The 12,291-nt window shown below is 39.7% G+C and overlaps 1 protein-coding gene across 1 annotated transcript; it reads left to right on the forward strand.

Moving 5' to 3' along the window:
- The first annotated feature begins 204 nt into the window (after positions 1-204).
- On the forward strand, positions 205-11,156 carry LOC127945960 (inhibin beta A chain-like). Its single transcript, XM_052542179.1, has 2 exons — positions 205-1,077; positions 8,463-11,156. The coding sequence occupies exons 1-2, from the start codon at positions 675-677 to the stop codon at positions 9,233-9,235; spliced, it is 1,176 nt and encodes a 391-aa protein (XP_052398139.1). The 5' UTR covers positions 205-674; the 3' UTR covers positions 9,236-11,156.
- The last annotated feature ends 1,135 nt before the right edge of the window (positions 11,157-12,291 follow it).

Below are 12,291 nucleotides of genomic sequence, written 5' to 3' on the forward strand. Positions count from 1 at the left end.
CAAATGAATGAACTTAGTCACTCTGCACTTAATAACACTTGTCATGTCTGTCAAGCATATTCCACTGTAGTCACTCTCCCCTAAAAAAAAAAATAGAACAATTAGAAAAATAAATAAAAAGGAAACGTAAAGAGAGGGAGTGAGCAAGTAAGACAGGAGGGAGGGAGGAAGGGAGGACGGGAAGTATAATTACTGTGTTAGGAACAGTAGAAGAGACACTAGGAGCAGGAGCCAGCGAGAGAGTCCAGCCCACTTCAACAAAACCATTCAACTCCTGCACAGTGAGAAGTCCCAGACCTCTTACGAGTGCACTGCTTCCCTGGGGCACATCCAGAAGCCGACTGCCCATCCCATACAAACTTCCCAAGGACCTGGAGAGGGAGAAATCCACTGACAGAGCTATCCCTGCTGTCTAAACAGCATCTCTTCTCTTAACTTACCAGCAAGGATTACACTTTCCCTCACTATTTTTCACATTAGTAATTTAGTTATTACTTTTTTGCTCCTCTTATATTTTTGTCAATTGAGCTCATCCACAGGCAAACAGACTTTACTGCCAGCTGTTGGTGACCGGACGGATTCTTGTCTTTCTTTGAAAGGAACTTTTAAAGTTAAGTTTTTCATTTTCCGACACCCTCCAGCTCTCTTCAGCAACTGACACTTTTCATTTAAGGATGTCCCCTCTCTCTGTTCTGAGCGGGATCTTCCTGCTGCTCATCCAGACCTGCTGCCTCAGTGCGATGGTCACCAAAGGGAGCCTGGCAACGTCCGAACAGGCAGCAACGGACTGTCCCTCTTGTGCCCTGGCGCGGCTTCAAAAAGACGAGGGTGAGGATGAGGGAGCCCAGCAAGACGTGGTCGAGGCGGTGAAGAAACACATACTTAACATGCTGCACCTGCAAGAGCGGCCAAACATCACGCACCCGGTGCCTCGAGCTGCGCTCCTCAATGCCATCCGCAAGGTACACGTGGGACGGGTGGCCAAGGACGGCAGTGTCCTGATTGAGGACGAGGCCAGCAGCCGTCAGGACACCGAACAGGCAGAACAGACGGAGATCATCACCTTTGCTGAAGCCGGTGAGTCCAAATTTCTAACAAATGTCTAGAGGGTGATCTTACTTGAAACTAAGTGAATCGGTCAGTTTTCCCTTGTGGGATGAAACCGGAGAGGTGGGTTTATAAAGCTGTTCAACTTGTTATCATCAGTCTGAAGAGTTCAGAGAAACCTGTTGCCACCGCACAAAGTCAGAGCAGTGAGAAATACACTACGGCAACTCACTCCCCCCTCTCGGGGTTCCTGCAAACCTCCTGCTGGTTTAGAGAATCAGTAATTATCTGCGAGGGCCCCCCAGGCTTCTAGCCTTAAGCTCTGCACAGGAGCACTTCCTAGGGGACTGACAGACTCCTATGTGACTGAAGAGGGTTGAGAGAGAGAGAGAGAGAGAGAGAGAGAATCATAATGCATAGGAATAAAAAAGGATTTCTCCATATTATAGGAGGGAGAAGAAGGCTGTTCAGTTACTGCCTTTGTGTCAGGTTTCAAAGGCAGTTGAAAGAGCATTGTTGGCTGCAGTGAGAGCTGTTCAAAGGTGCTGTCAAGCCCATGATGTGAGGAGAGATTGGCTTCTTCTCTGAGTCATGCAGCTCAAACGGGTCATGAGTGACAGAGCCGCAGCGTGCTGCAGGAGTTCTCAACAGATGTGTCAGACCTAAAAAGCAGCAAACAGAGCAATTGGATTGCTTGTCTGAAAGATGAATGTTTCACGATTTTAGGGAGCTGAGACTGTAACACTGCGGCCCTGTGGAGAGAATGATTATATTTCAAATGACTTTATAGGTATAAAAATGTATTATACATTTTTGAAATGGAATAATAAGTACACAAGAGACGTGACGTAAACTAGAGTAAGAAATAAATCATTTAAGACAAGATGCGACATGAAATCATCCACTCGCTGGAACTCTTAAAATATACAACAATATACAAGATTCAGCCACATGTTTTCCCCCCACAACTTTTTCATTCGTGACCATTGCAAAAGTCTTTTCCTAAATCATTTTATAAAGACTGCATTCACAAAGAGCAATTAGATATTTAAGAGTGAAACACAACTCTAAAAAACAAATTTGCATTCATCACGAAAAGTTCCAAGACCTTTCTTACCACATCTGGAAATTTCAAATGCGCTGATATTTCCAGGTTTTTCATGACCGTGAGAACCCTGTTAATGAGAACCATTCCCTGATAACCTTTTGGCGCCAGACTACAGCTTGTCACATTACAAAACAAATTCAGCTCATGCTTTCTTGATGACAAAAACCTAGTTCTGAGACAGAACGAAATCTGTTCATAATCAAATCAATTTCTAACTTTTAGCACCTGGAATGTTAGCATTTATTCCCTTAATGTCAGACTCATCTAGTGGTTTTTCATGGGTATTTGATACATTCACTGGAGGGAGATGGACTGTCCCTCAGGCTGAATGAATAAATCAGGATTACAAGCTCATATTCAACAACCCAGATCGCAAAATGTCAAATTACTGTCACAAACCAAACACATCATAGCTCAACTCAGCAATCAGACTTTTCAATTATATGTCTGGCTCCATCACTTATTCTGACATTTCAAACACACCAGAGGAACTAAAGAAACCCACATTACTAAATATAATAGTTACAACATAGTTCTCACCATAAAAGCTAATTAAACTAAATACAAGGCTGTAAATAGGACAAAATAAGTCATTTGATGGTCTTATTGTTATAATAAGCAGTGGATGGAGTGTTTGCATTATTAAAGTTAGAGTGTAAGACTGCAATACATTCTGTCAAGCGATAATTCAGTGTTTAAGTTACTAAAACACGATTCATAATCAAACCTGACCAAATCAAATTGCACACGTCCTCTCCCATTATGTTCACTTACGAGCTTTTGTTACAAATGAATGGGTATAATAAACGTAGAAAAGCATCCATCATCTCCTTCAGCCAAATATTCGCATTGTTGTCTCACAGAAACCTCGCCATAATTGTTTCTTACCTGAGCTCATGGCTTGTGAGTTTTCCCGCTCAAATCAAATTCCATTCTCGCGACTGGTGCGAAATTCCACTTTCAGTTGCATCTGATCTACTTTCCAAAAGTATTCTAAATAGAACTGTTCTCCAAATCTACCACAAGGGGAAATGCAATAAAGTTTGTCCGCATTTAACATTTGCAGTGATTTTTTATTATTATTATTATTTTTTTTATATAGGCTAAACATTTATCTGGTATCAAAACTGATGCACAACAGGGGTTCTTAACATTTATAACTTCGAAGCCTTAAATAATAAAAGCCAATTACAAGTCAGTTTTGGCAGGATTTGATTTTTGCTGTTTTATGTCTGCTTAAATTGTGGTGTTTATACATTTTTAAGAAATGAATAATAATAATAATAATAATAATAATAATAATAATAATAATAATAATAAGCACTAGAACTGTCCATACGTTAAATAATACATTATGTTAATCTCAAGTTGAGCTGCTGAAGTACCTACTGAATTTAGCTAGCTTAAAACGTTTTTATTTTATATAATTAAATAATAGAGTTTTCACATTTAGACTGCATTGTGGCACCAGGTGATATTTTTTAGCTGAGCCATAGCTGTAATTAGATTGATTTTATAAATACTGTAATGCAAAGTTGTGCATGGCGTTTATTTCATACCGGTTTGATTTTTAAGACACATGTTGCTGCACTGCATCACCGTAATGTTGCCTTAAGTAGGTTGTTTAGACATCTGTAATTATGTGTATGATGTAAGTCTCAGACTTCTGCATACAATATCTGTCTGGAATCTTGTCCCCGAATCTGCTCTAATGATTGCCACACCTACAGGTAGACATCCACATATCGTATAAAGCTATGAATTATATGAAGTAATAGCATTAAGTACTATTCATTAAACTCTTGAATGATCATAGGCTGAAATAGTAATAATAAGCTGCTTCTTCAGAAGGTCAAAAGTTGTTATTCCTTGGTAGTTTATAGTTCTCAGTTTTCTTTATACATGGCTGTTGTCCTCTTAAATCATGTGCTGATTAGGTTCAGAAATCACCTTGATGAAGATATCAGTTGGCAGATACAAGAACTGCAGAACCTGAGGCATATTGCATTCATTGTAGGACATATTAGTTTAAACCGCTATCTCTAACATGCAGCATTCTAGTTTAATGAGTGATTGCTCTAAGTATGTGCAGCCTGAAGGCATGTGCAATCAGTGCTTGTGTATGTTAGCATGACTGCAAAACATGAATAACTTTAGTCTGCAGAATTTCAGGCAGTAGCAAAGAAATAACAGCATTTTTAAATGCTTAAAAAAAAAAACCTTTTCTATGCATATCTAAAGAGTTTGCTCTTTCCTTGACATGTCACCATTACTGCTAAATCACAAGAGTGCACCAGAGGTCATTCACAAAACATGGCCAAACTTTCTGCTAAAGTTTCTTTTTCATCAGAAGTTGCAAGATTGCCTTTGCTTCCAAATCAAAGAAAATGTTTTAACACATGCAGAAACATATAAATATTATGTGCAATGTTCACTGTTCTTTGTCACTGAATTCCATTGAAGCCATGTGCAGAATCTTCAAACAGAAGTACATTGATGATATCACTGTGGATGCAATGAATGCGTGTGGGCGTTCAGTGTTTGGCCTTTCTGATGTCATTCAGGCGTGCAGGTTGCATATGCAAAGCTTGACATGTTCTGAAACAATGACTCAATATTTACTTCTTTTCCTCGTTTTGATCTCCTCCCACATGCAAAGCAATTTATCACAGGGAAAGCCCTATAATCACTCCCTCCAGTAATGGTTACAGCAAGGGAAAGAAGATGTCCCAATTGTTCATGTGCAAGCAGTTATTTTTGCTAGATCAAATACTGATTTATTTGCAGAAAAGAGAAGCTGACTTTCTTAAAGATCTTTTTTTTTTTTTTTTAAAGCAATGGAAATAAAATAGGCTAATTCCTAAGGTATCTTATTTTGGGGGTACACTGCCAGCTTGCCAAACCTTACATATTACATAGCCACAAAGTATTTCCTTTAAACACAATCCCGATTTGAGGACCACATCAGAAAGCCTCCATGTTAGCCAAGGATCCCTTAGCTTTAGTGTGGTCAAATAGGTTTTGCAGGTTGCAGGATACTTCACTGCTCATGACATTTTGTAATATGCTACTTAAAGCTTTCTTGGCTTCGAGGTACAGCACTGTAGCGAAGAAAGGATGCTGCAGCATCATGCCAACTATGCTCATTTATTACTTTGACAGCTGATGCATCATCCAAACCTGTTCGTGAGAGTGGTTTATTTCTTGCAGATGTGGGATTGGTAGAAGAGTAGCAAGCATCTCAAACCTACATTCAACCTTGAATCCTGACAAATCAATCAGATGAACAAGTAAAATATGAATTGTAACTACCTATATAGACTGTCCACCATGTGTTGTTAAGCTGCAGTTTTGGAAGTGGCCATCCTTCAGTTATTCAGCATGGCTTTGAGCCATGTTCTGCAGATTCTTACCAAAGTTTATTAGGGGGAGGCTGCAGTAACTCTCCTCGTTACCCTCCTGGTTCCCTGGGAGCTGTGCTGGCCTGCAGAGGGTTGGCTGAAGCTGGTGATTCTTTGAGGCTGGATGGGGTGCCCGACTTAGATGGAGGCAGTAAATCAGGCCCACTGTTGGTGCCTGAAATGCCTGTGGGTTATGAGGACCAGATAAAGAGGGAGCAAGTCAGTTTGGAAAGGAACATAACAAGCATGCTTGGCCTTTACGGCGCAAGGTGTGGTACCGTGAAACGGCTCGCCAGTGTTAGTGACACTCGCCGGAGAATGTATACAAGACTCCACAGTGTTATGGTTGGGAAATAAGCTTTAATTGCACTTTTTGTTTGTTTGCTTCTCATGCTGGGATGTAGGAAAGTTCATGAATGCTGAAAGGAATTCTAGTGGTTTTCTGGTCTGTCCAGTGACATTGTAATGTCAAAGGAAGATTTATGATTGCAGTGTGGGTCTCTGTTGTATATTTTCTCTTGGAATACCAGCTGAATTTTTATTTGGTGTCGTATCTGATTTGGAACTGCTTTAAATGCATTATAGTAGAAGGCGATAGTTATCTAGAAGATGATAACTGATTATTGATTAAAATATATGAATATGAATATCACTTGATATTACTACTCATAGTATGCTATAGCAAAAGAGTTTAGTCTGTGAAATCTATCCTCACTAATGACGGACCTGTGTTTGAAATAGGTTGCATAACAGGTGTGGAACTCAACTCATTCGCTCCCACACACCATTAAAAGAGTCATATATCAACCCTCAGATATTTATTTCTAATTGAATTATCTTGTTGCGTCAAAAAGAAAATCAAGTCAAAGTCAAGACTCTTTAATTTATGAAGTGATCCAGATAGTATTTTCATGTCAGCAACCGGCAACTAGTGTTTAAAGTGAGTACTAGCCATTGCCAAAGTGTCAGCAAGACCTAGAGAATATACATCAAGCTCTCTTGTGTTTTTTTTTTTTTTTTGTGTATGAATGAGTGCTTCGCTCCACTTGATCCATTAAGCACCTGTTCGCGCTATGGTCTTTGAACTAGCATGTGTGATCTGTGTGGAAAAACGGTTGCCTTTAATCAGCATTGTCAACAAATTAGCCAAAGATAAATAGTGCATTCTATAACCAGTTAACCAGTAAGAGTACAAACAAACTCCATCCAGAGAGGCGTGTTTCAGCAACCTTTCAGGTTGCGGACTTCTTTACTGCAAAAGCATTATTTGAGCTTCAAGTACTGGGACATTGCAAGCCATACAATATGACAGGAGGCCAACAAGGAGATGAAAGAAGCTGATTCCCCCTAAGGTAAACCAGATAGAAAAGGGGATTATAGAACACATTAACTAAAGCCATGTTTAAAGAGGAGTGGACATCCCTGTGTCCCCCCCCAAAAACACACTTAAGTTCCCAGGTGATTCTATACTTCAGCCACCGCCTCTTTTGAAGGAATGGAAAGGGGGAGGGGAGGAATGTGTAAATGTTATTCTCCATCTTTGTGTGCAGGACAGCTGTGCAAACTCTGCTCTTGTGGTTAAATTGGTGTTTATTGTTGAGGGATTACCGCATGGCTCTTTAGTCTTTCTGTTCAAATTTCAAAATTTCTCTTTGCTCTCTGGCAAATATATTCAGATGCATGCAGAGTTGCAAAGCTCCGGTGGAGATCTTTCTTCTTTGGGCCTGGGCCTCTACTCTGGAGGGGCAGTTGAAGGGTTTACCCAGCTTAGCACACGCTAACAATACTTGATTCTTTCACTGGGTGCAGATTTAAAGGGGAACAATGCATTAGCCGCTCCTGAAAAAACAACAACAACATTATTTTAGACTGCATTTGTGAAGCTCGCCTGTGTTTGGACAGATGTGTGTGGGCTAGGGATCCTTAAATACGCTCTCACACATATACACTTGCAGCTTCATGCCATTGTTATTATGTCATAGCCCTGTAAATATATTGTGGTACGTGATAGATTAGCGTTAGAGCAGAGTATATTGCTTTATACTTGTTGCAAGAGGCTGCTTACTATTAGCCATGACACACAGGACTCTTTGTGTATGTCAAACCTTCGACAAGGTGGTCAGTTTTACAAGAACTCTGCTGCAGTATAAGTAAACAACAGTCACCGAGACCAGCCAGAAATGATGTCCCAACAAAGGTTTAGTAGCTGAAAAACGGGCTGAGTCAGTAAATGGAGAGGATTTGTTTAGAACTACCCAAATGATCCGTGAACTGAGATTTTCCAGAGGAATTGCCTCTGTCTAAAACACGGTGGGAATCAAAGCCAAAGGGAACAGTCTTTTAGAGTCCAGTGAGACAGCCAGCCACATGCCACATCACTGCTTTCAGCTGCATGCTGTATGCTGTTATTGCCATTTTGTGTTACACTATGTTCAGAAAAACTTTGTTTCCAGGCCAGCAGACTTTTAATTGCTCTGTTAACTACCAGGAGAGGTGATGAAGTTGGTTTAAAGTCTTGTTAAAACCCTCTATTTTTTAATACCAAGGTGGTACAGGAAGAACCAAGTGGGAGGCATTGTTTGCATGCGAGTGTGCGTGTAGGGACAGCTGATTCACTGATTTGACGTGCAGGAAAAGGATGGATGACTGCATATATCTATGCCATTTATTAATAGTCGCACGAAACAGAAGATTGCTTGTTACGGAAACCTTAAAAACGGTCACTGTTGGCGCAAAGCTAAAGTGTTCCATCTGATGCCACCACTCCCAGTTTCAGCTCTGATGTGGCTGGCACACTGTCTTCAAAGTCAACCAGAGCTTCAGGCTAAAGTGAAATACAAGTACTATAATTAAAGATTAGCTCAATTGACTAATCTCCAATATTTCTTTCTCTTCCTATCCCACAGGTGAAGCTCCAGGCTTTGTGAACTTTCTCATATCAAAGGAAGGTGGTGAGATGTCTTACGTGGAGCAGGCCAATGTCTGGCTCTTTCTACGACTGCCAAAGGGCAACCGCACCCGTGCAAATGTCACCATCCGGCTGCTCCTGCAGCAAAGTACAGGGGAGAAGGTTCTAGCAGAGAAATCTGTGGACACGCGACGCAGTGGCTGGCACACATTTCCCATTTCAGCAAGTTTGCAGGCATTGTTGCAGCATGGGGGCAGCACACTGAGTCTGCGCATCTCCTGCCCATTATGTGCCGATGCTCGGGCCACACCGGTGCTCGTGACTCCTGGTGGTGGTGAACGTGAGCAATCCCACCGGCCGTTCCTCATGGCTGTGGTGCGACAGATGGACGATCTGTCCCAAAGGAGACGTCGCAAGAGAGGCCTGGAATGTGACGGCAAGGTACGTGTCTGCTGCAAACGCCAATTTTATGTAAACTTCAAGGACATCGGCTGGAACGACTGGATCATCGCTCCCTCAGGGTATCACGCCAACTACTGCGAGGGCGACTGTCCCAGCCATGTGGCCAGTATAACTGGCAACTCATTGTCCTTCCACTCCACGGTCATCAACCACTACCGCATGCGAGGATACAGTCCCTTCACCAACATCAAGTCCTGTTGCGTGCCGACTCGTCTGCGAGCCATGTCCATGCTCTACTACAATGAGGAGCAGAAAATCGTAAAAAAGGACATCCAGAACATGATTGTAGAAGAATGTGGCTGCTCGTAAGGCCACTGTGTGAAGAGGAAGGGTAGGAAGGGAGAGACAAGGTTGGATGGTAGGGGCAAGAACTGCAGTCCCAAAACGAATTAAAAAGAAGAGATGTAGAGAAAGGAGAGGAGAGCTCCTCTATCTTTATCTCACTGCCTCAAGACAAACTCTCACATAGACAGGCCTCTCTTTCTCTTGACCACTTGTGCATGGTCATTTTAGAATCAAATCACGTTACAATGGGTATCTGTAACTCAGAGTAATCTCTGTGGCACTTTCAAAAGAGAAAATAAATATAATATATTTTTGTTACAAAGCAAAGGGAGAGAGTATTTATGCGGCCTACTTTGCAGTGCAGACATGCGCTGCAGGAAGAGAGATGATGTAGATGAGGTGCCTGAAAAAGAAAATCTCAAAACTATGCAACTTGTCAAGTATTATGATATTTTTTTTTTCATCAAGGTGTTGTTTTGTTTCTTAACTATTTACTTTGACAAACTAAGAAAAAGTTAACATTTGTTGATTTTTATACCTGTACGTATGATTTATATATGTTATACTGTATGTTTGTTGTGTGTGTCCGTGTACAAAAAGTGTGTGTACATACAGTGTGCCTACGGGAGTATTCGTGTTCGTTTGTGTGCATGTCTGTCTGTGTGTGTTGTTGAGAGATACTTGAAAGAAGTTTGACGGGCTGCTGGAACCAAACATTTCTCTATATTATTATTTTAATTATTCTGACTATTGTTAATAATGTTATTATTGTTTTGATTTCTGTACATTTTTTTTATTCTTAAAAATGAGACGTTAAAACGTTTACAGTTTTGCACTATATCAACATTTCGATCAGCATAGCCCCATATAAATATGTTTATAGAGAAAGACTAGAAGCACTTCAGAACAGACATACCTACATAGCATGTGTCTAACCAATGAGATTGTTAAAAATAAACAGGGAGGTTTGAGGGGAAGGAAGAGATGACTAACACTACATCAGAAGACCATGTAAACACATGCATTTTACAAAATAGTTTTTTGTTTTTTTACTCAGCACCAAAGAATTTAGGTTAGCGTTGCCTACCATATTAGGCTGTCTCCAAACAGTTGTTCAGAATATACCAATATGTCTTTCAGAAGGTTGCTTTGTTCTCCCTACAAAGATGTCCAGGTTAGAAAAACCGAAAGATTTTCTCAATGTCCCACAGCAGCTCACTCCTGTGTGTGCTTTTGCACTGCTGCACAGTCCATGCACGACTGGCCATCTAAATGGTTAAAACAGCACTTAAGCCAACCTTTTAAAGTTTGTTTTTAATTATGAATCGTTACAAAAGTGAATGTGCAGCATTGATATTTAATTATTTAGTTAGGAGACTAATAACTATTTAGATATTTGCAACTTTTCTCAAAACAAAAACAACAACAAAAAACAACAATAACAAAAAAAAAACTGCTTTTGTTTGGCAAATGTTAATATTTCCGCTTCCCAACATGAAATGTTTTACCAATGTGCAATGCGAAAAAAAAAAAAAGACATGAAGCAATTTGAAAAGAAAAGAAAAGAAAAGAAAAGAAAACTTAAATAGCTTTTGTGTTACATTTTGGACTTAGAAAAGTTTACTATTTTCAGTAATTTGCTGATGGAAATGCATTCAAACTGTCATTAAAACACAACTGAAATGGAAAAGAAAAAAATCTATAAAAAGAAAGACGTTGTATATGTTTTTGTTTGTTTTTTGTTTGTTCGTTGTTATTAAAAATATTTGACACTGAAATAAGTGGACTAAGAATAAAAATATATATTTTTTATTCTGTATATATGGAAATTAAGATACCAATATGTTGCATTGTTTTGTTGTACAAATCAAAAATGTGCTTGTGGCTTTTTTTTTTAATCTAATTTATTCTACAGTATTTTGTCCTTTGCTTCACCATTAAAGTTAAAAGGTTGTACACTACAACATGAGAAAAGTGTTGGTTGTGATTTCTTGCACAAATCACATACATATAAAAACATTTAATTGCAAGACACAAGAAATACTAGGGGGAAAAAAAAATATATTAGAAATGTGCAAAGCAAAACAGTGCTGATTGAACGCACAAGCCCTACAATATTACAGGCCTTGACAATCAGGGAACTATTTACAGGACCAAATATATACACAGCAATAAAACAGGGTCCATACCTTGTCATTGAGAAAATAGTCCCAACAGCCACCTCAGAAACATCACAAAGAGAATACTAGAGGAAAATAGATGACCGTATGCATGGTAAATTATGATTATTGGGATAGAGAACCAGATGGCGTCTATAAAAAGCATGTTGCATGCTGAGGTTTGCGTTAAATCATGGTGGTTTTGGAGGAGGTGGACCAGCCATCATGAACCATTACTGGTGCATGACACATAACCACAGCGTCCCCCCAAGACGCGTGCACACACACGTGCAAAAAAAAATCAACAGCCTCGCAAACTCCTGACACTTCAGATGAATTTCCCTCTTCTAAAATGAAAAAGGTACTAGTTTAGATGACATAAAGTAGTTCCTGGTTAAAGAAGAGCTGTCTCAGGCTAATGACAGAGAGGAGCAAACGTCTGGCAGTGATAATAATTCAGTAGAGAGCGATCAAAGAGCTACACCGATGGCATTCAGGAGCTCAGAGTCTGCAGCCAGCAAAACAATCATAATTGTAAACCCTAAAAAAAAATCATTTAGAATGCACTTGAAAAAAAAAGAAGAAGAAACAAAAGAAGAATAAATAAATAAATAGTGCTGCTTGCTAAGGTAAGCATTGGGGCATCGGTGGCAGACCTGGCACACTTGGTGCCTGAGGCAAGAGATGACAGAAAAAAAAAAAAATAAATAATAATAAAATGGTTTGATACGTTTGTACTTTTGAAGAAACACTCAACTTTTTGGAAACTTTTCAAAAACTTCCCTGGAGTTAAACAGTTGAGTTTTACCATTTACAAATCCATTTGGCTGATCTCCGGAGCTTGCAGTGGCACTTTTAGCTTAGCTTATCATAGATCATTAAATCTGATTAGACAGTTAGCATCTCAAAAATGACCAAAGA

Source organism: Carassius gibelio, chromosome A24, assembly GCF_023724105.1.
Source record: "Carassius gibelio isolate Cgi1373 ecotype wild population from Czech Republic chromosome A24, carGib1.2-hapl.c, whole genome shotgun sequence".
Lineage (NCBI taxonomy): Eukaryota > Metazoa > Chordata > Actinopteri > Cypriniformes > Cyprinidae > Carassius > Carassius gibelio.